Raw genomic sequence first — 27,235 nt, 5'->3', positions numbered from 1 at the left:
GACTGAAAGCTGTTGGTGTCCTACCATCGGGGTAAGTTTCTCACTAACTTTCTTCATCTTAATTAGGTTTCTGATATTTTTTCCCAGTGAAGCAGAGGGAGGAGAGGACCTCATTAAGTTAAGTAAATTATTAAATGATATAACAGAAAAAATCAATCCAGAAAATTATCTCAAAGTAAATAAGGGCCAGAGGTTATAAATGTAATTCGTACATTTAAATCAGATCGAAGGAAATAAAATTAATTTATCTATTATGTCTTTTCTTTTGCTAGAATTGCTGTGGAGGATTTTGCCTTGGACTGATAAAGGTAACGGATGTTAAGACAAGCAATGTTAAGACAACCAAATGTAAACTACATTTCTTAAATAGATAACTAATCAGAAAAGTTTAATACCATAGTTTGAAATTGAGTTTGATCATAAGTGCTGGTTATCTTTCAGACATAGGACATAAAGTTTAATTACCTCTTAATTAGACTTCAATAACTCCCACTGGTTGTTATCTGATACTGCACTACAAGCAGGTGGATCAGCATAGATCAACACAGCATGCGTTGATCTATGTTCAATGACATATAAATACCGCACACATTTTATGCAAACAGTGGTGGGGCGATCATCACATCTTGCAATGACGAAATCACTGAACACAGAAGTATTATTTAGCGTAATTGAAACGTAATGTGCTATATCATTGACTTTTCACTGAACGATGTTTAAATCATATTGGTTTTTTTATTCATTCATGGGATGTGGGCAAGGCCAGCATTTATTTCCCATCCCTAAATGCCCTTGAGAAGGTGGTGGGGAGCCGTCTTCTTGAGCCGCTGCAGTCCGTGTGGTGAAAGTATTCCCACAGTGCTGTTAGGTAGGGAGTTCCAGGATTTTGACCCAGCGATGATGAGGGAATGGCGATGTATTTCCAAGTAAGGATGTTGTGTGACTTGAAGGGGAACGTGCAGGTGGTGGTCTTCCAATGAGCCTGCTGCCCTTTTCCTTCCAGCTGGTAGAGGTCGCGGGTTTGGGAGGTGCTGTCGAAGAAGCCTTGGCGAGTTGCTGCAGTATATCCTGTAGATGGTACACACTGCAGCCACGGTGCGCGGTGGTGGAGGGAGTGAATGTTTAAGGTGGGGTGGCAGTCAAGGTATTCTAAACGTGCCAGGCAATGAACATTACATTAAAAAGATATGTGAACATGGGATGTTCAAACTATTTGTCTCATTTGCAGCACGACTAAATTAAGCGATACACAATTGCTCTGGTTTTGAAAATTCAAAGCCACATTCGGCTACCAGGAGAATACCAACAATATGTTTTATATGAGAAACAGCTGAATGTGATCATAGAATCATAGAATTGTTACAGCACAGAAGGAGGCCATTCAGTCCATTGAGCCTGTGCCAGCTCCTTGTAAGAGCAATCCAGTTACTCCAAATCCCCTGCTTTTTCCCCATAGCCCTGCAATTTTTTTTCTCTTCAAATGTTTATCCAATTCCTTTTTGAAAGCCACAATTGAATCTGCATCCTCCACCCTTTCAGGCAGCACATTCCAGATCATAACTACTCGCTGCTTTAAAAAGTTTTTCCTGATGCTAATACATAGTTCATCAAGGCCCCTTATACGGTCTTATAGTCTTGAAGATAAAAAACTGTATTTTGCAATCTGGTGTCAATAAAATCACAAAAACATCAACTATATGAAGGAGTGAAAAATTTACACTAAATAATAAAGGATACGATATTTAGTGGACTTTGCAATTAAATTCACAAACTTTTAATTGCATGCAATAAAATTAATTCTAGTTCATGAATTACTGCGATATTGAACAAAATCAAATAAAAGAACAAGACATCATCACAATTCACAATTAAATTCACAAATAAATCAATAGGAATTAACTGGTTATTTTTCCTACAAGTGATAGCTAATTAGATTAAGTTTCAATATGAGCTGTCTTGCTTTCTGATCAACAAAGGAATTATTTATTCGTGTCAACAAGTAATGCAGTAAAATTTGCTGATTTTATTCGGGTCACATTATTTATATAAATATGCACGTATATTTCAGCAATAAACCGAAGCCATGGGGGATACACAAGGAGTAAATCAGCTCAGAGCAGGTTGCCAATCTGAGACCGTCCTGGTCTGCGCGACAATTCAAAATAGAGAGTGCACCTATCACTGAATTATGGGAATGGGGGAGAGAAGGAGGGGAAAGGGGCAACGCATTTATATCAGGAAGTTTTAATTTTGGTGGGACAGTTTAGCGCTTGTTGATTTTTTTGGATTGGATTGTACAGTTTATAATTTTGCACATGTGTTTCAACAGTAAAGCGAAGCCATGGGGGATTCGGAAATGGCAGTGTTTGGAGCGGCGGCGCCGTTTTTGCGTAAGACTGATAAGGAAAGGCTGGAAGCTCAGAACCTTCCATTCGATGCTAAATCTGCCTGCTATGTACACGACGATAAAGAATTGTACGTTAAAGGTACACTCAAGAGCAAGGAGGGTGGTAAAGCCACCGTGGAGACATTATTAGACAAGAGGGTCAGTTGAAAATTGAAAAAGAAATAAATTATTCTAAAAAGCCTTGTTGCCTTCAAGAAAGCCACATTTCTTTAAATAACATGTTAGATCTGTTGGTTATTTTTCAGACCGTAACTGTTAAAGATGATCAAGTCTTCCCAATGAATCCTCCAAAATTCGATAAAGTCGAGGACATGGTCATGATGACCCACCTGAATGAAGCATCTGTGCTGTATAACCTCAAAGAGCGTTATGCAGCCTGGATGATCTATGTAAGTACAATAGCTTCAGATCATAGACTCATACAGCACAGAAGGAGGCCATTCTTTGAAAGAGCTATCCAATTAGTTCCTGCTCTTTCCCCATAGACCTGCAAATGTTTCCATTTTAAGTATATATCCAATTCCCTTTTGAAAGTTACCACTGAATCTGCTTCCACCGCCCTTTCAGGCAGTGTGTTCCAGATTCTAACAAATCTGTGTCAAAAAAATCTCCTCATCTCCCTTCTGGTTCTATTGCCAATTACCTTAAATCTGTGTCCTCTGGTTACCAACCCTTATAGAATCATAGAATCATAGAAGTTTACAACATGGAAACAGGCCCTTCGGCCCAACATGTCCATGTCGCCCAGTTTATACCACTAAGCTAGTCCCAATTGCCTGCACTTGGCCCATATCCCTCTATAACCGTTCTGCCACTGGAAACAGTTTCTCTTTATTTACTTTATCAAAACCCTTTTCAATTTTGAATGCCTCTATTAAATCTTCTCTTAACATTCTCTGCTATACGGAGAACAGTCCCAGTTTCTCTAGTGCCTCCACATAACTGAAGCCCCTCATCCCCAGTACCATTCTAGTAAATCACCTCTGGAGCCTCTCTGAGGTCTTGACATCCTTCCTAAAATGTGGTGCCCAGAATTGAACACAATACTCCAGCTGAGGCCTAACCAGTGATTTATAAAGGTTTAGCATAACTTCCTTGCTCTTGTATTCTATGCCTCTATTTATAAAGCCAAGGATCCCGTATGCTTTTTCAACAGCCTCCTCAACTTACCCTGACACCTTCAAAGATTTGTGTACCTACGCCCCAGGTCGTTCTGTTCTTGCAGCACCTTTAAGTTGCAACATGTAAACGATTAATGCATACATTAAAGGTTTTTAATTATAAAATCCATTTTCTCTGACTTTAGACCTACTCTGGGTTGTTCTGTGTCACTGTGAACCCCTACAAGTGGTTGCCAGTGTACAATCCCGAGGTAGTCTCTGGTTACAGAGGCAAGAAGCGTCAGGAGGCTCCTCCCCACATCTTCTCCATCTCTGACAACGCTTATCAGGCCATGCAAACGGGTAAGTATGTAGGTTTTGATTTTTTTTACTGTTGCTAACTCAGCGCTGAATTACTTTGGATTCTTGTTGAACCCAGAATCATGGAACGAATTTATGCATCGTTCTCTCTGTTATCTGAACTCTGAGCGTTGAACTTGTGTTCGTCTTATTCACAGATCGTGAAAACCAGTCTATCTTGATCACGTAAGTGTTGCTGGTTTAATATAGTCCTGTAGAGCTTGGTAGTTATCTGGTACAATTGTAATTGACTCCGGTCTTTTTAAATCACTTTGTTCGCGCGGTAAACAGCTGATTTATTCATTTTCGACTCCAATCCCATCCAGCGGAGAATCCGGTGCCGGAAAGACTGTGAACACGAAACGTGTCATCCAGTACTTTGCATCGGTTGCAACTACAAGTGATAAGAAGAAGGAGACTCAATCAGCTGGGAAGGTACAGGCAAGACAAAACTGATACAATAAAATATGGCAACCTCTTGTGTTTAGTTATAATTAATTTCTTCGCTTTAATTACTCGCGGTAATCAAAAGTATTTTTGCAGGGAACCCTGGAGGATCAAATCATCCAGGCTAACCCGTTGCTGGAAGCCTTTGGTAATGCCAAGACAGTGAGAAATGACAACTCATCTCGCTTTGTAAGTTCCTTGAAGATTTCCTACAGTTGCATATATCATAGCCCATAGTGTGCACGATATTGATTAACAATCCAGTGTAACAGTCAATATGTTTTCGATAACACAAGTGGAATTCTGCGCGTGTTGTGAAATCGTGTTTCAAATCTCTGACTTGAATAACCTTTAAATTTCAAGGGTAAATTTATCAGAATTCATTTCGGTACCACCGGGAAACTGGCTTCAGCCGATATTGAAACCTGTAAGTGCCGCTGAACTTGATTTGCAAATATCAGCCGTAAATCAATTTGTTGTCATGTAGCCTGGTTCTTCAGTAAATCTACATCTGTATGTGCACATGTCTCTACAGATCTACTGGAAAAATCCAGAGTAACATTCCAGCTAAAAGCTGAAAGGAGTTACCACATTTTCTACCAGATGATGACCAACCACAAACCAGAAATTGTTGGTAAGGTCGGAAGTTTTGGAATGTCGTAGCCCTGAATTATTTGTGTTCTTTGCTAAAATAGTAACTTAGTTATAACGGATTGTGATATGTTAATGTTTGCAATATACCTTTATCTCCGTCACAAATCGTCCTACAAATCATTTATTTTGTTTTCTTCAGAGGCTTGTCTCATTACCACCAATCCCTATGATTATCAATTCATCAGCCAGGGTGAGATTACTGTCAAGAGTATTGACGATACGGAAGAACTGGTAGCGACTGATGTGAGTATCAGTTATATCTGTACTTTTATTCTTTATTGCGAGCTATGGATCATACACAATGTGTATATTTAACCGACCGTTACCAATTATCCATTTTGCTACAAAACGCACATGTCTAGAACGAACTTGATATGGCAGCAATAAATAAGGATTATTATCAAAAATGGTGATGATACCAGTGGATCTACGCCGTTGGTAAAAAAATAAATTAAAAGAGTTATTGGGGTGGAAGACCCGGCATAATGACGTTTTAAAGTAAATTTTAAACGTTTCCGCAACTAATTAGATAATTCTGTTTCAGTATATTAGTGTTTTTGTTGAATTCTAACTTTATTGTTTGGATTTAAAGACCGCTATCGATATCCTGGGCTTTGTCATTGAGGAGAAATGGGGCATCTACAAACTGACTGGTGCAGTAATGCACTTTGGTAATATGAAATTCAAGCAAAAGCAGCGTGAGGAGCAGGCTGAGCCCGAAGGCACAGAAGGTAACAATTTAATATATCCCACTTCCCTTCAGTATTTACTAACATTTATATGTTCATAATAATGTTACAATTCAAAAAGTGTAAACAGTTCTGTAACATTTTGGAACTATATCATTTCTGGAATCTATAATAAATTGTAAAGATTGTCTATATACCCTTTATTTATCTATGCAATGAAAGTCCTGCGTCTGAATGTGAGTCTTAGTGTGTGTCCTTACTCCATCAGTGGCACCTCCAAAACTTGATTTCAGTCATAGAGATTCGTTTGGTGGTGATTTTTCAGTCTTTTTTTCTGGTTTAATATTGTTACTTAATCGCCAGGAAAGACCAACAATTTAGGATGAGTATTTAGCGTTTTCCCTTCTTGTCTCTACTTAAATCTACCTTTGGTACCGAACAGCAGCAGATAGCACGTGCACTGAGGTTGAGATTTGCAGTTGAGATTTGAAACCAGTTGGTGTTGGGGATAGAAAGCCAGGTCTGGAGATTGATTCGATCTGCCAGCAACCCTGTTTACACATTGTTTTTACAGTCACTGCGAAGCGGGAACTATTTTGCAGTGACGCAATGGACGGTGTATGAATGTACACTTAAGAGTCCCTTAAGAGTCGCTTAACTGTTCCCTGAACCATTCATCCTACCAGGGCACGTTGAGCACTGCTCACCAAATGATCAGAGGTTTCTGCGAGCTGAGGGCGACTGAGACTTCGCTTTGGTGCTTCCTACACTGCTATTCCAAAGCAGCATATTCCGGGTTCACCATAAGCAATGAAACAGAAGATTCATTGGTTTAATATGTATATTCAACTCGGCTTTCTCACAACATTTTTAATAGTTTTCATTAGCAGAATGAGTCTTCAGTGAACAAAAAAACTGCACTCTGTTTGCGTGATGTGAACGGGATAGCACGTCACCATATTAACAATTAGCCCTTAATTAAGGTTTAACACCAGAGAACAAGATGTTCACCACACTTTTCTATTTAATTCCAAACTGTTATGTTCAGGCTAAAACTAAGTCAGATTTACAAGTAAGATACATATGAGCAGACAATGCAGCAAAATAGTGATGGTACAAATATTTATAAAACCAGTCCACAAAGACTTTAAATATCTTCTGCAGAATATATTGCTTGTAGATTTTGTTAATTTGCAAGATTTTTGGGAGGAACAATCTTTCATAAACATCCCAATGTGTAGTTTGTACATGGGTGACCTGATTCCAGTGTAGGACCATGGAATCGAAATCTCAATTCCAGAACTGAAACTGAGCTCAAGACTGAATTAAATTTGAGCAGATATGGAAATCTCTTTATGCCAAAATAACCCATTCATGTTCAGGTATTAATCTTCAGAAATTATCTTCCTCTCAAGTATATCCCCAATGTATCAGCCACTAGAGATAACAAAGCTACTTTCCCCAGTCTATAAATTCCCATGCTTTTAACAGTTCAATGAAAGATAGCCCATCCAATGGACTAATTAGTTTCTATGTGCAAGTGGCATCAATGATAAAACCTAATAGGCTACTCTATTGACAAAGGACAAGGTAAAACTTTGTCAAGATACAGCTAACTGAAGCAGATTTTCTAATTGTATTTACCCTTTAACAATAGTTACTGTATTTTGAAAGTAGTCCATTAAATTCATAAAAAGCTATAGGACATTCTGAGGATATAGGAAACATAGGAAACATAGGAACAGGGGTAGGCCATTCAGCCCCTTGTGCCTGCTCCGCCATTTGATAAGATCATGGCTGATCTGTGATCTAACTCCATATACCTGCCATTGGCCCATATCCCTTAATAGCTTTGGTTGCCAAAAAGCTATCTATCTCACATTTAAATTTAGCAATTGAGCTAGTATCAATTGCCGTTTGCGGAAGAGAGTTCCAAACTTCTACCACCCTTTGTGTGTAGAAATGTTTTCTAATCTTACTCCTGAAAGGTCTGGCTCTAATTTTTAGACTGTGCCCCCTACTCCTAGAATCCCCAACCAGCGGAAATAGTTTCTCTCTATCCACCCTATCCGTTCCCCTTAATATCTTATAAACTTCGATCAGATCACCCCATAACCTTTGAAACTCTAGAGAATACAACCCCAATTTGTGTAATCTCTCCTTGTAACTTAATCCTTGAAGTCCGGGTGTCATTCTAGTAAACCTACGCTGCACTCCCTCCAAGGCCAATATGTCCTTCCGAAGGTGCGGTGCCCAGAACTGCTCTCAGTACTCCAGGTGCGGTCTAACCAGGGTTTTGTGTAGCTGCAGCATAACTTCTGCCCCCTTGTACTCTAGTCCTCTCGATATAAAGGCCAGCATTCCATTAGCCTTATTGATTATTTTCTGCACCTGTTCATGACACTTCAATGATCGATATACCTGAACCCCTAAGTCCCTTTGGACATCCACTATTTTTAACTTTTTACCATTTAGAAAGTTCTATCCATTTTTGATCCAAAGTGGATGACCTCACATTTGTCTATATTGAATTCCATTTGCCACAGTTTTGCCCATTCACCTAATCTATCAATATCGCTTTGTAATTTTATGTTTTCATCTACACTGCTTACAATGCCACCAATCTTTGTGTCATCGGCAAACTTAGATATGAGACTTTCTATGCCTTCGTCTAAGTCGTTAACGAATATTGTGAATAATTGAGGCCCCAAGACAGATCCCTGCGGGACTCCACTAGTCACATCCTGCCAATGTGAATACTTACCCATTATCCCTACTCTCTGTCGCCTTTCACTCAGCCAATTTCCCAACCAAGTCCGTACTTTTCCTTCGATTCCATGGGCTTCTAACTTAGCTAACAGTCTCTTATGTGGGACCTTATCAAATGCCTTCTGGAAGTCCATATAAATAACATCCATTGACATTCCCCTGTCCACAACTTTAGTCACCTCTTCAAAAAATTCAGTCAGGTTTGTCAGGTACAACCCACCTTTCACAAATCCATGCTGATTAACTGAAAATTCTCGAGGTGTTCAGTCACCCTATCCTTAATTATAGACTCCATGATATGGCACAATCAAAATACGTGTTTTTTCTTTCACCCTATCTAACAAAAGTCATATAAAATTGCAATACAGCAAGACTCTACTTTTGTCACACATACAGCAGCATTATTAATCTGAAAATCAAAAAGTGTGTATGTGCTCAATTAACACTAAAAATATGTAAGGCATTTAATTAAATGACAGAAAACTTTATTTAATGCGTATTGCAAAACCCTGTTCCAAACATCAATTCATACATAGTTCAAAAATATGCTCAATTCACCTTTACTTTTTGTTAGATGCTGACAAGGTTGCATACCTGACCGGCCTCAACTCTGCAGATTTGCTAAAGTGTTTATGCTATCCACGAGTAAAGGTTGGCAATGAATTTGTGACCAAAGGTCAGACTGTCCAGCAGGTACAGTTTCCAAGAATTTTAGTAAAATTATATGTGTAAACATTTAAATGATTTAATTTGGGCTGCTGCTTTTGGCTAAAGTGTATATTGTATTCTTTCAGGTCTACAACTCAGTTGGTGCCCTTGCCAAATCAATTTTTGAGAAAATGTTCTTGTGGATGGTTATCCGCATCAATCAGCAATTGGACACAAAACAGGCCAGACAGTTTTTCATTGGTGTGCTGGATATTGCTGGGTTCGAAATTTTTGATGTAAGAATTAGCAACACAAACTTAGCAACAAAATCAATTAAAATGTCAGTTTAAAAATTTCATCACATTTAAATTACTCTGTTCATTCAGTACAACAGCTTAGAACAGTTGTGTATCAACTTCACTAATGAGAAACTGCAGCAGTTCTTCAACCACCACATGTTTGTTCTGGAACAAGAGGAGTACAAAAAGGAAGGAATTGATTGGGAATTCATTGACTTTGGTATGGATCTGGCTGCTTGCATTGAACTAATCGAAAAGGTAGGTGATACAATGCAATTTTCTAATGTGTATCACTTTATCAATTGCAAGAATGTCTTGATATTAATATATGTATGGTTACCACAGCCCATGGGTATCTTCTCAATCCTGGAAGAGGAGTGTATGTTCCCCAAGGCCTCAGACACTTCTTTCAAGAATAAACTGCATGACCAGCATCTTGGTAAGTCAAACAACTTCCAGAAACCCAAGCCGGTCAAAGGAAGACCTGAAGCTCACTTCTCACTGGTCCATTATGCAGCCACTGTGGACTATTCCATTACTGGCTGGCTGGAAAAGAACAAGGACCCCCTGAATGAATCTGTGATTGGACTGTTCCAGAAATCATCAGTAAAACTTTTGGGTCATCTCTATGCTGCATCCGCTGAAGGTAAAACTCTACTACACTCAAATGTTAATATTCCTTTTTGTTAACATTGCAGTCTTCCCTTTCCTAATCAGTTTAGAACAAACAATTTTGTTGCTTCTTTGTAGCTGAAAGCAGTGGCAAGAAAGCTGGCAAAAAGAAGGGCTCTTCCTTCCAGACAGTATCTGCGCTGTTCAGGGTATGATATTCTCTTATATTAACATTTATCAATCTGTGGTGAACTAAGGTTTAATAAATATGAGCGGGCTAGCAAAACATTGATTAAAGTGTGTCAAATATGATTAATAAGTCGAACAGACTTGTATTATTGTTACAAATACCATGGGAAGAAACTGGAAATCAATATTATATTCTTGTTCACCTCACAGGAAAACTTAGGCAAGCTGATGTCTAACCTGAGAACTACGCATCCACATTTTGTGCGTTGTTTAATCCCCAATGAGACAAAGACACCAGGCAAGTGTGATTCCATTTCTATACAATACAATTCACAAGTAAAATCAATAACGGATGTAGTCCTCCGTTTTTAACATAATAGGTCATGAAAGAAATTATGTGGTGTGTTATATTTTAATGTTTATGTTGCGTCCATCAGGTATTATGGAAAACCACCTTGTCATACACCAGCTGAGGTGCAATGGTGTGCTGGAAGGTATCAGAATCTGCAGAAAGGGATTCCCAAGCAGAATCATCTATGGTGACTTCAAGCAAAGGTGATGAATCTCAAACTCTACACTTCAGTTTTCTGTCCTATCAAAATTTTGAGTATATGTGGTTGAAAGAGGGGAAAAAACCTAATACATTTAAATCTTTAATACAACAGATACAGGATTCTTAATGCAAGTGCCATTCCTGAAGGTCAATTCATTGATAGCAAGAAGGCCTCCGAGAAACTGTTGGGATCCATTGATGTAGATCACACCCAATATAAATTTGGACACACCAAGGTAAATATACTTAAAACGTAACTTTATCAGTGTGAAATAATAGGCTGATGAAAATGAACAATGGCACCTAAGAGAAGCACAGTTTTGAATTTAATTTGAGAATCATCCCTCCCTCCCTCTCCAACCCCCCCACGCACACACAACTATTTAAGATAGGGACAGCACAATGGCAAAAAAAGCAAATGGCAGGCAAAATTATTTGTCAGTCTCCATTTTACATTGGGAAAACCAATCCAGTGCCGAGATCAAACTTATTCTACCCATTGAAAATAAAAACTAAAAACTTGTTTTCATTTATTTAAGGTGTTTTTCAAGGCTGGGCTCTTGGGTGCACTTGAAGAGATGAGAGATGAAAAGTTGGCACAACTCGTTACCCGCACCCAGGCTATGTGCCGTGGATTCCTAATGAGGGTTGAATTTAAGAGAATGATGGAAAGGAGGTAAATATCATCACATATAAACACCCAAAAATATTTTTGCCAATAAAATAATTTTATATAATATATCATTTTACTCTTACACAAAATCTTTTGAAGGATTGTTATGAACTGTGTTCCCTGTCTAACTGTTTCCTTTAGGGAAGCACTGTACATTCTACAGTACAACATCCGTTCATTCACAAACGTCAAACATTGGCCATGGATGCAATTGTTTTTCAAGATCAAACCTCTTCTGAAGAGTGCTGAAACTGAAAAGGAAATGGCGAATATGAAAGATGAGTTTGAGAAAACGAAGGAGGCACTTGCCAAATCTGAAGCACGAAGGAAGGAATTAGAAGAGAAAATGGTGTCTCTTTCACAGGAAAAGAATGATCTCCAACTCCAAGTCCAATCGGTATCAACGTTCACAGTCTTAATAAAGCAAATTCTGTTTATAACTTCTAAAAACCACAGCCTGGTGTAATTCATTGTATCATTTTTTTGCAGGAAGGTGAAACTCTAGCAGATGCGGAAGAAAGGTGTGAGGGACTGATTAAAAATAAGATTCAACTGGAGGCTAAAGTGAAGGAAATTAATGAAAGATTGGAAGATGAAGAGGAGATGAACGCTGAACTCACAGCTAAGAAGAGAAAACTGGAGGATGAGTGTTCAGAACTGAAGAAAGATATTGATGACTTGGAGCTCACATTAGCCAAAGTTGAAAAAGAAAAACATGCCACTGAGAACAAGGTATGAATAGATGATTTTTATGTATAATAGATATAAAACTCACGAAAGGATTTTCATGCCTGTTGATTACACTTTATGAAATTCTTCTATATGTTTTGTTTTTGCTGAACATAGGTTAAAAACCTCACTGAAGAGATGGCTAGTCTCGATGAAAACATCGCTAAAATAACAAAGGAAAAGAAAGCCCTCCAAGAGGCCCATCAACAGACTTTGGATGACCTCCAGGCTGAGGAAGACAAAGTCAACACTCTAACCAAATCAAAGACTAAGCTTGAACAACAAGTTGATGATGTAATTGTTCTTAAACACAACTAGGTCAAATGGGTTTAAGGATGCAGTCATTGTTTGAAGCAAATTCTGATAAAAGATTTTTTTATTCCTTAAAAGCTCGAAGGTTCGCTTGAACAGGAGAAGAAACTTCGCATGGATCTGGAACGCTCCAAGAGGAAGCTTGAAGGCGACTTGAAATTGTCCCAAGAAACCACAATGGATTTGGAAAATGATAAGCAGCAATTGGATGAGAAGCTAAAAAAGTCAGTATTTATTGTTTAAGAAAGTAATCCTTTGTTCACATCCCCTTGTTTGAATTCTTAACCCACCTGTTCTGTTGATTAGCATATAGAACTTGGTATTGCAGACATTGACTCTTCAGTCAGAGGATTTTCATTAACTTGAGCGTGTGATCTTGTTGAACTTCTGTGATTGAACTAGTGTACCTAGACTAGTGTAATTGTTTATGCAAAAGTACTCCTCGTAGACATTAATATGGTGTTAACTCAGGAATTAAGATTGCATTTTAAATATCCTCTCGTAATCACATGATTTATTGCCTCAACATGGCAATGAAAATAAACAGATTTCTTGTGTGAGTTCATTAATAATACAGAAATTCGTTAATTGAGTGTTTAACTTACTTGTTCACTTATGATTAAAGGAAGGAATTTGAAATCAGCCAACTTCAAAGCAAAGTTGAAGATGAGCAGGCTTTGGCTTCCCAACTACAGAAAAAGATTAAAGAATTACAGGTGATTTATGGGCCCAGTGAAATTATCGATGCTACCTCTGAGAGTTACATGCATGAACTGGGGTTACTTCTTTAAGATTATAATCAACGCAAATTTATTTTAAGGCTCGTATTGAAGAGCTTGAAGAAGAAATTGAAGCTGAACGTGCCTCTCGTGCTAAAACTGAGAAACAGAGAGCTGATCTTTCTCGGGAACTTGAAGAGATCAGTGAGCGACTGGAAGAAGCTGGCGGTGCAACTGCAGCACAGATTGAAATGAACAAAAAACGCGAAGCAGAGTTTCAGAAAATGCGCCGCGATCTGGAAGAATCTACCCTGCAGCATGAAGCCACGGCCGCTGCTCTTCGTAAGAAGCAGGCCGATAGCGTTGCAGAACTTGGGGAACAAATTGACAATCTGCAACGTGTGAAACAGAAGCTCGAGAAGGAAAAGAGTGAGCTGAAGATGGAAGTTGATGACCTTGCTAGCAACATGGAATCTGTATCGAAAGCCAAGGTGTGGTTCTGAATGTTGCTAAACCCTACTCCTTCATATAATTATCTTTCATTAATAATTGTTGTCCGTTTGGTTTTACATTTTTTGAAAATTGGGCGTTTTATTTTTAGGCAAACCTGGAGAAGGTGGCCCGGACTCTTGAGGACCAGGTCAGCGAACTGAAGACCAAACACGATGAGCATCAACGTTTGATCAACGATTTATCAACGCATAAAGCACGTCTTGGAACTGAGAACGGTATTGATCAGTCCCATAACTATTTCTTGTTCAATGTCTAGAAAACACTATGTTATTTTCTAATTTTTTTGCTTGCAACCTCTTCTGATTTGCAGGTGAACTGAATCGCCAGGTAGAGGAGAAGGAAGCCTTGGTATCTCAGCTGACAAGAGGAAAACAAGGGTTTACTCAACAGATCGAGGAGCTCAAGAGGCAGCTGGAGGAAGAAACAAAGGTGCCGGAATAATTTCAGTAAATCGTCCATATTAGTTTTAGAAGAAAGCCTTGACAATACTGTAAAATAATTTCCATGTGTTTGAGAATTTATTTTCCCCAAATTGCAACATTATAAAATATGACATTTTGTGACATGGTTGTCCAGTAATGGACTTAAGATGTTACCTTTGGAAGTGAAGATATTTCTATTCATCATGACCATAAGCAAAGTATCAAAGTTCAGTAATGCACTAATAATCACAGATCTATTAACTATTATTTCAACATCCAACTTGGTAATTATTTCAGGCTAAGAGTGCCTTGGCACATGCTCTGCAATCTGCCCGCCATGACTGTGATTTGATCCGTGAGCAATATGAAGAGGAACAGGAGGCAAAGGCTGAGCTCCAGCGTGGCATGTCCAAGGCCAACAGTGAAGTCGCTCAGTGGAGAACAAAATATGAAACTGATGCAATCCAGCGCACAGAGGAACTGGAGGAGGCCAAGTATGTTGTAATAAAATGAGAATTTGGCTTCATTCAACATGTTCTGTGAGATGATGTTATTACAGCATCTTTGGTTGTATATTTTTCAGGAAAAAACTTGCTCAGCGTTTGCAGGATGCAGAAGAGCACATTGAAGCTGTGAACTCAAAATGTGCTTCATTGGAAAAGACAAAACAGAGGTTGCAGGGTGAAGTAGAGGATCTTATGATCGATGTGGAGAGGGCCAATTCAGCAGCAGCAGCTCTTGACAAGAAACAGAGGAACTTTGACAAGGTAAGAGTATATTGTCTCATTGTCTTCCTTTCTCTGTCATTCTAAAGACAGTTATAATTCCAATTTCATACTGATATTAAACTATTTTAGCTGTGGATAGACACAAGAGTGGCAATATAACTCTGTTCAGATTGGATCTGATTCTTGAGCGGACCAATGCTAAGTGTATGGCGCCCCTCCAGGAACCTATCTAATAACATTTACATTTCACAATGGGTGAAGTGCAATTCTCTCTCCCCAAAAGGATGCTGGATCAATTGAAATTTTCAAGGCTGAGATCGGTAGATTTTTGTTATGTAAAGGTATCAAGGGATATGGTACAGATCAGCCATGATCTAACAAAATGGTGGAATAAGCTCAAGGGGCTGAATAGCTTACTCATAGAAACATAGAAAATAGGAGCAAGAGTAGGCCATTCGGCCCTTCGGGCCTGCTCCGCCATTCAAAATGATCATGGCTGATCGTCTAACTTAGTACCCTGCTCCCGCTTTTTCCCCATATCACTTGATCCCTTTAGCATTAAGAAATATATCTATCTCCTTCTTGAATACATCTAATGACTTGGCCTCCACTGTCTTTTGTGGTAGAGAACTCCACAGGTTCACCACCCTCTAAGTGAAGAAATTTCTCCTCATCTTGGTTCTAAATGGCATACCCTGTATCCTGAGACTGTGACCCCTGGTTCTGGACTCCCCAGCCATCAGGAACATCCTCCCTGCATCTAGTCTGTCCAGTCCTGTTAGAATTTTATATATTTCGATGAGATCACCTCTCATTCTTCTAAACTCTCGTGAATATAGGCCTAGTCGACCCAATCTCTTATCAGTCTGGTAAACCTTCATTGCACTCCATCCATGGCAAGGACATCCTTCCCCAGATAAGGAGACCAAAACTGCACACAATACTCCAGATGTAGCCTCACCAAGTCCCTGTATAACTGCAGTAAGACATCCCTGCTCCTGCACTCAAATCCTCTTGCAATGAAGGCCAACATACCATTCGCCTTCCTAACTGCTTGCTGCACCTGAATGCTTTATTTCAGCGACTGGTGTACAAGGACACCCAGGTCTTGTTGCACCTCCCAATCTATCACCATTCAGATAATAATCTGCCTTTCTATTTTTATAACCAAAGTGGATAACCTCACATTTATCCACATTATACTGCATCTGCCATGTTCTTGCCCACTCACCCAACTTGTCCAAATCACATTGGAGACTCTTTGTATCCTCCTCACAGCTCACATTCCACCCCAGCTTTGTGTCATCTGCAAACTTGGAAATGTTACATCTAGTTCCCCCATCCAAATCATTGATATATATTGCGAATAGCTGGGGCCCAAGCACTGATCCCTGTGGTACCCCACTAGTCACTGCCTGCCCCGGAAAACAACCCGTTTATTCCTACTCACTGTTTCTGTCTGTCAACCAATTCTCAATCCATGCCAGTATATTCCCCCCAATCCCATGTGCTTTAATTTTGCACACTAATCTCTTGTGTGGGACCTTATCAAAAGCCTTCTGAAAATCCAAATACACCACATCCACTGGTTCTCCCCTCTCTATTCTACTAGTTACATCCTCAAAAAACTCCAGTAGATTTGTTAAGCATGATTTCCCTTTCATAAACCCATGCTGACTTTGTCCAATCCAAGTGTTCTGTTATCACATCTTTTATAATAGACTCCAGCATTTTCCCCACTACTGATGTTAGGCAAACTGGTCTGTAATTCCCTGTTTTTTCTCTCCCTCCTTTTCTAAATAGTGGGGTCACATTTGCCACCTTCCAATCTGTAGGAACCGTTCCAGAGCCTATAGAATTTTGGAAGATGATCACCAATGCATCCACTATTTCCAGGGCCACTTCCTTTAGTACTCTGGAATATAGATTATCAGGCCCTAGGGATTTGTCAGCCTTTAGTCCCATTAATTTCTCTAGCACTATTTTTTTACTAATACTGGTTTCCTTCAGTTCCTCCTTCTCACTAGACCCTTGGTTCTTTAACATTTCTAGGAGGTTATTTGTGTCCTCCTTTGTGAAGACAGAACCAAAGTATGTGTTTAATTGTTCTGCCATTTCTTTGTTCCCCATTATAATTTCCCCCATTTCTGACTGTAAGGGACCTACATTTGTCTTCACTAATCTTTTTCTCTTGACATATTTATAGAAGCTTTTCCAGTCAGTTTTTATGTTCCTTGCTAGTTTACTCTCATACTCTATTTTTCCCCTCTTAATCACTCTCTTTGTCCTCCTTTGCTGAATTCTGAACTGCTCCCAATCCTCAGGCTTGCTGCTTTTTCTGGTAATTTTATATGTCTCCTCTTTGGATCTAATACTATCCCTAATTTCTTTTGTAAGCTGCGGTTGAGCCACTTTTCCTGTTTTATTTTTGCACCAGACAGGAATGAATAATTGTTGTAATTCCTGCACACGTTCTTTAAATATTAGTCATTGCCTATCCACCGTCATCCCTTTTAGTAAAGTTCCTCCATCTATCATAGGAACTCGCACCTCATACTCTTGTAATTTCCTTTATTTAGATTCAGGACCCTGGTTTTGGATTCAACTATTTCACTCTCCATCTTAATGAGGAATTCTATCATGTTATGGTCGCTCTTCCCTAAGGGACCCCGCACAACAAGATTGTTAATTATTCCTTTCTCATTGCACAATACCCAGACGAGGATCACCTGTTCTCTAGTTGTTTCCTCAACATATTGGTCCAGAAAACCATCTCGTACACACTCCAGGAATTCCTCCCCCACAATATTATTGCTAATTTGGTTTGACCAATCTATATGTAGATTAAAGTCACCCATGATTATAGTTGTACCCTTCTTGCATGCCTCTCTAATTTCCTGTTTAATGTCCTCCCCTACATCTCCACTACTGTTTGGTGGCCTATAGACAACCCCCACCAATGTTTTCTGCCCCTTGGTGTTTCTTAGCTCCACCCATACAGATTCCACATCGTGATTTTCCGAGCCAATATCCTTCCTCACTTTTGCGTTGATTTCCTCCTTTACTAACAACGCTACCCCACCTCCTTTCCCTTTTTGCCTGTCCTTCCTAAATATTGAATACCCCTGGATGTTCAGTTCCCATCCTTGGTCACCCTGCAGCCATGTCTCCGTAATCGCAACTATATCATAATCGTTAATATCTATCTGCGCTGTTAATTCATCTACCTTATTGCGAATGCTCCATGCATTAAGACACAATGCCTTTAGACTTGTCGATTTAAGATTGCGAGTCATCTCCTGTTCTTGTTCCTATGAGTGAAAACAAGTTTAAAATGTACTCAGATTGCATTGGATCTCCTGGGCACTTTAAAATTTAGTACTGAACTTTTTTAATATTATAAGATTATAATGATGTCTTAACAGAATATGGTCATTGGGAAGCATACCTTTGTGCATGTACTGAAACATGCATGCATGAAGCGCTGTCGTGACAGGCAAAGTGTGAGTTGCAGCCTGAAGTGTAATTCCAGTCTTGAAGTTGAAGTCTCACATTGGTATTGAGGTATAACTGCATCCTTATATTTCATTTGTAACTTTTGCAATTGAACAATAAAGGTTCTGGCAGATTGGAAACAGAAATTTGAGGAAAACCAGGCTGAACTGGAAGCAGCTCAGAAGGAATCCCGCAGTCTGAGTACTGAAGTCTTCAAGATGAAGAATGCATATGAGGAGTCTCTGGAGCACCTTGAAACTCTTAAACGAGAGAACAAGAATCTGCAGCGTAAGTCTTAACCCTTTCTTGTCATTTAAATATTTTAAAATGTTGTTATTACTAAATTGATATATGTTTACCTTGGAGTTACAACCCCTAGTAAAATTCATTTCTTGCCCATTGCGCTTTGTGCTCTCCAGGAATCAGTTTCACATCAGTAGTATAATTGCACCCTTATATTTCTTTTGTTATCATTGTTTTACCACGACAAAATAGGTATAATTTGCAATTTTTTTCATAAAATAGAGGAGATCTCGGATCTGACTGAGCATCTGGGTGAAAGCAGCAAGGTCCTCCATGAGCTAGAAAAGGCAAAGAAGACAGCTGAGCAGGAGAAGAGTGAAATTCAGTCGGCTCTGGAGGAGGCAGAGGTAAAAATAATAATTATTTTAACAGTACATATTAGAAATTGTAATTTAGAACAATAGTATTTGTCAAATGGAGTAATACAGTTGCAAGAATAGTTTAGTGCATTGGACATCTTTAAAAATTGTTTGAAAGACCTAAAAGGCATCAGTTCAAAATGAACACACTAAATGGTCTCAACGGCATCCATTGAGAGTAATTTATGGATGATCTTTCCAAAACATAGTTTGCTTTACCTTGGAATAACAGGCCACTGGATTTATACATTGTCATTTATGACTGGTTAGCATAACTTTGAGCCGGGTAAATGGATTACTATTTTGGCAATGCAAAATGATAAGCTTTTAAAACTCAAAAGTTACAACTCTTTTTTTCTTGATTATTCACATTAGGATGCTAACATTAGATTGCAACCCTGAAGTGGCAGAGATAGATTGTTATAAGAACATAAGAAAATTCTCCCTGGGAGACGGAAGTGGAGGGAAATCTCATGAAAACCTGAGCCTTACCCTCTCTCTGTCATTTACACATGACAAAGCAGACAATGGGTGGGAAATGTCCCCAAGGCAGGGGTGGAGGAAAATTCCAGTGGCTGTTTTTCAATATGGACTGGTTGGGCCGAATAGTCTGTTTCCATGTAGCAACTTCTACGTATTTCTATATATATACACAGAGGTGGGACTCAGCAGGAGAGCTCCACAACCCCTTTTCCTCTATTACTTGCCTTGGTTCTGCCCATTTTTGGATGGCATTCAGGAGGATAATCACTGCAACCATTGTGCGCAGAATATAAGAATTTTTGGAGTCATTACTTAGGTGATTGCTCATCAAGTAATGTCATAATGATATAGTCTAGAAAGATAGATGAGTTCAATGCACACTAGTATCATAGGTAGTGCAACTTTTATAACTTTAATGTGTGAAATATTCAAAAAATTGTGTGATGCCCTTTGTAGGCCTCTCTGGAACATGAAGAGAGCAAGATCCTCCGTATCCAGCTAGAACTGAACCAAGTAAAATCTGAAGTAGACAGGAAAATTGCAGAGAAAGATGAGGAGATTGAACAGCTGAAGAGGAACCACCAGAGAATTGTAGACACAATGCAAAATGCCTTGGAGTCTGAAGTCAGGAGCAGAAATGATGCTTTAAGAATCAAAAAGAAAATGGAGGGCGATCTAAATGAAATGGAGATTCAGTTGGGACATGCCAACCGTCAGGCTTCAGAAGCTCAGAAACATCTCAGAAACCTGCAAGGTCATTTAAAGGTCTGTATAATAATGCATTTATTTCTAATTTACAGTTAATTTTAAACTAGCTTTAAATATTGTGCAATCATCTGCCACTTATGTAAATGTAATGGCATTTTCCTGTGACTTAACTTAATAGAAAAGTGCAGGAATGATAATTTGTCAACAGTTTTATATTATTCAAGCTATATAAGATTTCACTAAAAAAAGCTTATTTTTTTAATTTATGCTAATATGATATGAATATTACTATGATATCTGCTTACACAACATTTCTACATCTAAATAGGATACTCAGTTAAAGCTGGATGATGCTTGCAGAAGCCAGGAAGACTTGAAGGAGCAATTGGCCATGGTTGAGCGCAGAAGTGGTCTGCAGCAGGCTGAGATTGAAGAAATAAGAGCAGCACTGGAGCAGACAGATAGAGTTCGCAAGATCGCTGAACAGGAGCTCACTGATGTCACTGAGAGGGTACAGCTGCTGCACTCTCAGGTTTGTCCACACACAAATGTCAATATGAATCAAATAGACGTACAGGCTATATTTACGGGGAAGGGGTGGGCGAGGCTGAAAACAACCAAAGAACCTGGCAAGGCTGGGGAGGCGAAGGTCCTGCCAAACATAACGGCAGGACCTCATTAACATTTTTTAGCTCCGTTTCTCGTCCGGCAGCCAGGCAAATAGACGGGTGGAAGTGCACACCAGTGGCAGGAGGCTGCATCCAGCGGGGGACACTTGGGGACGGTCCCCGGCAATCGGGAGGTCGGAGAGGCCCGCAATCGAGAGGGGAGGATAGGCCTGCGATCGGGAGGGGGGAGAGGCCTGTGATCAGGAAGAGTGAGAGGTCTGCAATTGGGGCTGGGGGAAAGTCAGCAATCCGGGCTGGGGGAAGAGGCCTGCGATCAGGAGGGCTGGGGGGAGGCTGGTGATCAGAGCTGGGGGAGATTGAAGGCTTCATTGAGGGACCAGAGGGAGCACTCCTGCTCATACTGGGCCACAAGGAGAGCTGAAAGAGGCACTTAACTTGCAGAGCCGGCAGCTCCTGCCTCCCTTTCACTGCCGAGTTTCCCGACCGCTGGGAAACCCATGCAGCAACATTAAATTTTAAATCGGGCTCCCAATTGCACTGTCGGAACCTGATTTAAATATGTTAATTAAGTGTCCCGCCTCTCCACGGCGGGATACTCGGATGCCCCGATATCCGCTGCCATAAAAAAGGCAGCGGGCACGTGCATGGCGGGTTGGGGTCACATTCCCCGTATTTTACTTTTTAACCCCCCACCCAATCATCTCCTGCCCACCCTGGAGGGAGGGGTTTAATATTAAGGCCGCAGTCTTTTTTTTACAGTTTACACATCCTACAAAACAAGTTCTTACAAATTGACTTTTCCTGCAGAACACAAGTCTCATCAACACAAAGAAGAAACTGGATTCTGACCTGAATCATCTCCAATCTGAAATGGAAGAAACTATTCAGGAATCAAGAAATGCTGAAGATAAAGCAAAGAAGGCTATCACAGATGTAAGTCAGAAGTTATCTTTACTATTTATTCATATTTTTACAAATACTGAATGTCTCACTTCAATTACTTTGTTGGTTTCATTTCAAGTTTGAGCTTGAATAATGATTTGCCCAATTATCTCATTGTTACAAGGCTGCCATGATGGCTGAAGAGCTGAAGAAGGAGCAGGATACCAGTGCTCACCTTGAACGAATGAAGAAGAACCTCGAGCAGACAGTGAAGGACCTGCAGCACCGCCTGGATGAGGCTGAGCAGCTGGCAATGAAAGGAGGAAAGAAACAGCTCCAGAAACTGGAGTCAAGGGTAAGTGACAAGATTGTGTTAATCGTACGCTGCATGCTAAAGCTTGTGAATAGGTTGAGACGTTAGCAAAAAAATAAGAATCATCATAATTTAAAAAGCAATATGTAACTTGCATGGATGTAAAACAATGAATACTATTTGGTGACTGGTTTAGGTGCGTGAGCTGGAAAATGAACTGGAAGCTGAGCAGAAGCGAGGCATTGATGCCACCAAAGGTGTTCGCAAATATGAAAGAAGAGTCAAGGAGCTGTCCTATCAGGTATTGTACAGTTTATAAGCTCATTATTTGGAGTGACACACCATTGTGGGAACTAGTAGTAATCATTATTTTTATAAAATGTCAATATATACGTTGCCTCTTTTGCATTATTTATAGTCAGAGGAAGACAGAAAAAATGTTCTGAGACTGCAGGACTTAGTTGACAAGCTGCAGATGAAGGTTAAGGCCTACAAGAGACAATCTGAGGAGTCTGTAAGTAACTAAGGACTGTAGTTGCATTTATTCTTTAAAAATATTTTATATAACTAAAATTTAAATTTTAAATATTTGAGATTTTTCTCCAGTATAAAGGATATCAAATGCTCATGGAACCTGCAGAAAGTCAGGAACATCATCGATTTGTTTACATAGAAAATATAGAAGGTCATTTAGTTAATCAGGCCATCCCCTTTCACAGATCTATCTATCTGTTCAATAAGAACATGCTCAGCTTTGTAAGCTTCTACTCATAACTTAGGCTCAGAACCCAGAACTAAGATTCAGAATCTTAACTGAACTCTCAAATGCTTCAATATTCTCTGGAAACAAGGTGCCCAAAAATTTCACATACTGTTATAATTATGGATTCGCCATTTATATAAGATCAGAATAACTTCATTATACTCAAGTGGTTTGAGACATACCGTAGGATTTTATTAGTGTTTTTTAATAACGTTAAATTGAGCAGAAGATTTCAGTGAATTATTATTAATCACATCGAAATTCTTCACATTCCATTTTATACCCTTTTTATATTAAAATCCATGTGCCATTCCACATTGTAACTAATTTGTCCAGATCTTTGTGAATGCTTTTAATCTGTCTTATATATGTCATCTGATTACAAAGCTTGTTATCATTATTTAAGAATATTGTGACCAGAAGGGGTCCTAGAATATAGCCTGCAGAAATCCGATCATAATTGACAGAGCTCTTCTGTTTATTTTCATCTTTTATTTCCTACTGCCAAGCAAATTTTCAATCCAGCTAGTGAATTGGTTATTTTCCATGGGAATTGGTTGTTTTAAAAGACTCAAACATGGTACCTGAAATCCCTTCTGAAAATTAAAATAAATTATATCCACTGGGTAGTCTTCATCCACTACATTTTCAAAGAATTCTAGCAACTAGCGAGGTCTGACCTATTGTTTTTCAGGGCAACACTGGTAGCATCCTGTGTGATGTCCTCAAGCAATTTTCCCAGTATAGATGTTAGATTATAATTTCCACATTCATGTCTCACTCCTTTGAATATCAGGATTGTATTTTTTATCAACCAAACTCCAAATACACTGTTTATGGAACTTGTGAAGATATTTATGAAATCTCACCTATTTCCTCTCTCATTTCGTAAAGGAATATATGTTGTCACCCAATTAGTGTGTAGACAATTTGGTGTAGAAATTAGACCTCATTAAATGGGTGCAATGTAGCCCATTTTCAGGGACCAACGTCCTGCACAAAAGGACACCTGAAAAATGTCTGTCCCAAAAACAGACATATACTAATTGCAAATTAGCCAATGCCAATTGCATATGCTAATAAGGGGCCTTAACAAACAATTAGGGTTCGGGCAGCTCAGAAAGTGAATATGCTGTCCTTCTCCAACTGAACGTAAGCTGAAGTCCCAAATGTAAAGGATAATATTTAAACACACTGCACCACCCAATGCCCTATCAGTGAGCAGAGACCTTTATCCAATCTCGGCTAGGTTCGAACTCGGGTCCCAGAGGCAAAAGAACAATCCACTATCCAGTCTTTTCTCACAAAGAATACAAAACTGATGCATCTTGTGAATAGTTAAACTATAACCCTGAAAATGTGTGGATGACTGTATTACAACTGATAGTTACCCCTCCAAACACTTAATGGATTTTGGCTAAAGTCAAAAACTTTGTGAACAATTCGCACTTTTACTATTCTTATGACAGTTCACATTCTCCTCTGGTCAACAGTTTAGCCTACAATCTGATCATTTCTTATTCTGTATTGTCTTTAGGAGGAGCAGGCTAATGTTCATCTGACAAAGTTCAGGAAAGTACAGCATGAACTGGAGGAAGCTGAGGAACGCGCTGACATTGCAGAGTCCCAAGTCACCAAAATTAGATCTAAAAGCCGTGACATAATTGGCAAGGTACAGTACATGCAACTGATTTTAAAAACTGAATAAATAATACAGCTGAAGAAACATTGACAATAACTAAAATTATTGGTAAAGATTTCCGTTGTTAATCAAAACATAAATTATATTTTAAAAGCAGTCTTTTCATTATATTGATTTAACCATTTGCACTTTCTTTTTATCAACTAGGCTGCTGAAGAGTAGATGACAACTTGAAATGGTCCAAAGAAGAAATCCACAAAATGTGCATTTCTTTGTAACATAATTTTCTAAATGTAGTGGTGCCCATAGAAATAAAAGTGCAACTCTGAAAAATGTTTCTTTGTCATCTTATGTTTGTTAGATTATTCAACAATAATGTTAGGAACAAAAGTGATGCACAGAAAAACCTTCCCAATTAGTTTCAAATCCAACAAATTTATGTAGTTTGGTAACAAAGGGAGCCCAAACAAACTCAACAGCTGTCCAGTCTTGACAATATGGAAAAGGAAAGGAAAAATCAAAGGAGAAAATACTCAACTGGAGGAGGGCTAATTTCAGTGAGTTGAAAAGGGATCTGGCCCAAGTGGATTGGAAGCAAAGATTGGCAGGTAAAACAGTATATGAGCAATGGGAGGCCTTCAAGGAGGAGCTGGTTCAGGTGCAGAATAGACAAATTCTTATGAAGAGAAAGGAAGGACATCCAAAGCTAGAGCTCCCTGGATGATTAAAGAAATTGAGATTAAAATGAAACAGAAAAAGGAGGTTCATGATAAATATCAGGTTAATGATATGGTAGAGAATCAAGCAGAATACAGAAAGTGCAGACGAGAACTGAAAAAAGAAATAAAAGGGGCAAAGAGAATGTATGAGAAAAGATTTGTCGGTAATATAAAAGGGAACCCTAACGTCTTTTATAAACATATAAAGAGTAAAAGATTAATTGAAGGAAAGTTGGGACCAATTAAAGACCTAAAAGGAAATCGTCTTGTGGAGGCAGAGGGCATGGCTGAGGTACTTAATAAGTACTTTGCATCTGTCTTCACCAAAATCGGGGATGCTGCCAATGTTACAGTAAAGGAAGAGAAGCTAGAGAAATTAGATAGGATAAAAATAGATAAAGAGGAGATACTAAAATGGTTGGCAGTGTTCAAACTAGAAAAGTTATCCGGTCCAGATGGGATACATCCCAGTTGCTGAGGGAAGTACGGGTGGAAATAGCAGAGGTTTTGGCGACAATCTTTCAATCCTCCTTGGATATGGGAGTGGTGCCAGAGCACTGGAGGATTGCAAATGTTACACCCTTGTTCAAAAAAACAGGAGAGTAATAAACCAGGTAACTATAGGCCAGTCAGCCTCACGTTTGTTGTGGGGAAACTTCGAGAGACCATAGCCTGAAACAAAATTAATTGCCACTTGGAAGAAAATGGGTTGATAAATGACAGCCAACTTGGATTTGTTAAAGGCAAATTGTGTCTGACTAACTTGATTGGGTTCTTCAATAAAATAACGAGAGGGTTAATGAAGGTAGTGCAATTGATGTGTATATGGACTTTCAAAAGACGTTTGATCAAGTGCCATATAATAGGCTTGTTAGCAAAATTGAAGCCCACGGGATTAAAGGGGCAGTGGCAGCATGGATAGGAAATTGGCTGTGAAACAGAAAGCAGAGAGTAGTGAGGGATTGTTTTTTTGACTGGAGGGAAATATACAGTGGTGTCCCCAGGGGTTAGTGTTAGCACCACTGCTCTTTTGTTCTGCTGCAGCTGAATTTGCCCTCCTCACATCTATCATAAGCTCTTCCACTTCACCACACTGTCTCTGTTTTGTCTTTTCTAGTGAAGTACATTTGGAATTCATAGCCTCAGTGTGCGCCTCTGCATCCTTAGATGCTGAACAAGACTTTTTTCCTGCAAAGTGCACAAGTCAAAGTTGTCGAAATAATTTAAGATATAAGCTCACAGAACATACAGCACTAAACCAAATTCTCACTTCATTCTAACGTACACGGCCTTTTCAAGTTCCTTGGTGCAATGATTGGCATTGTTTCAGCACCTTCATTAGTTTTCTTAAACATGCCATGCTGCAGTTGGACAAGCCACGCTGGAGTTCAGCTTTTGATTCCTGTTCCTCTTCTAATTGTTCACAAAGCAAATAAGTCATAGCAGGCAGATTGCAGACCATGTGCAAAATAACAACCAAGTTGTGTGATGAAATATTAGTTCACATTTATTGTGCCTAATATGATAATGTGTTACAGGACCTTGACACTCAGCTTATAAGTCAGGATCCACAGAAATATTTCTACTTCCAGGGTCAGTGGTTGAGGCAGAAACTATATTAACATACAAGATTAAATTGGATAGGTGGATCAGGGAAAGGTTGTTGGATGGATATAGGAACAGGGCGCATAAGTGTGATTAGAACAATTTACACCACTGGAGGGTAAATGTTGATCCTCCTCCTATTTCTCATCTACATGGTGCCGCTCGGCGACATCATCCGAAAACACAACGTCAGGTTCCATATGTATGCTGAAGACTGCCAGCTCTACGTCACCACCACCTTTCAACCCCTCCACTGTATCTGATTTGTCACACTGCTTGTCCGACATCCAGTACTGGAAATTTCCTCCAACTAAATATTGGGAAGCCGTTGTCTTCGGTCTCCGCCATAAACTTCGTTCCCTAACAACCGACTCCATCCCTCTCCCTGGCCACTGTCTGAGGCTGAACCAGACCGTTCACAACATTGGCGTCCTATTCAACCACATATCTGCTCCATCACCAAGACCACCTACTTCCACCTACATCACCCGTCTCCCCCCGCCTCAGTTCA

The 27,235-nt window shown here is 39.3% G+C and overlaps 1 protein-coding gene across 1 annotated transcript; it reads left to right on the top strand.

The window, feature by feature from the left end:
* Positions 1 to 2,331: 2,331 nt before the first annotated feature.
* On the top strand, positions 2,332 to 24,733 carry LOC137341246 (myosin-1B-like). Its single transcript, XM_068004332.1, has 39 exons — positions 2,332 to 2,545; positions 2,653 to 2,796; positions 3,714 to 3,870; positions 4,026 to 4,053; positions 4,194 to 4,302; positions 4,411 to 4,503; positions 4,678 to 4,741; positions 4,850 to 4,948; positions 5,108 to 5,211; positions 5,561 to 5,699; positions 9,001 to 9,119; positions 9,221 to 9,370; positions 9,461 to 9,631; positions 9,719 to 10,019; positions 10,124 to 10,194; positions 10,385 to 10,472; positions 10,612 to 10,729; positions 10,840 to 10,963; positions 11,267 to 11,403; positions 11,542 to 11,797; positions 11,890 to 12,132; positions 12,247 to 12,423; positions 12,520 to 12,665; positions 13,067 to 13,157; positions 13,262 to 13,651; positions 13,762 to 13,888; positions 13,984 to 14,102; positions 14,393 to 14,589; positions 14,679 to 14,862; positions 18,441 to 18,606; positions 18,844 to 18,968; positions 19,920 to 20,228; positions 20,500 to 20,703; positions 21,608 to 21,733; positions 21,867 to 22,037; positions 22,192 to 22,296; positions 22,414 to 22,509; positions 24,296 to 24,430; positions 24,608 to 24,733. The coding sequence occupies exons 1-39, from the start codon at positions 2,342 to 2,344 to the stop codon at positions 24,620 to 24,622; spliced, it is 5,802 nt and encodes a 1,933-aa protein (XP_067860433.1). The 5' UTR covers positions 2,332 to 2,341; the 3' UTR covers positions 24,623 to 24,733.
* The last annotated feature ends 2,502 nt before the right edge of the window (positions 24,734 to 27,235 follow it).

Source organism: Heptranchias perlo, chromosome 23, assembly GCF_035084215.1.
Source record: "Heptranchias perlo isolate sHepPer1 chromosome 23, sHepPer1.hap1, whole genome shotgun sequence".
Lineage (NCBI taxonomy): Eukaryota > Metazoa > Chordata > Chondrichthyes > Hexanchiformes > Hexanchidae > Heptranchias > Heptranchias perlo.
Note: the sequence above shows the minus strand (reverse complement) of the source record. Positions and strands in the feature narration are given on the sequence as shown.

Coding starts and splice junctions, on each gene's coding strand:
- LOC137341246 (XM_068004332.1), top strand. CDS start 2,342: ATGGGGGATTCGGAAATGGCAGTGTTTGGAGCGGCGGCGCCGTTTTTG. Junction 2,546..2,652: donor AGACATTATTAGACAAGAGG/GTCAGTTGAAAA, acceptor GTTATTTTTCAG/ACCGTAACTGTTAAAGATGA. Junction 9,632..9,718: donor GCATTGAACTAATCGAAAAG/GTAGGTGATACA, acceptor TGGTTACCACAG/CCCATGGGTATCTTCTCAAT.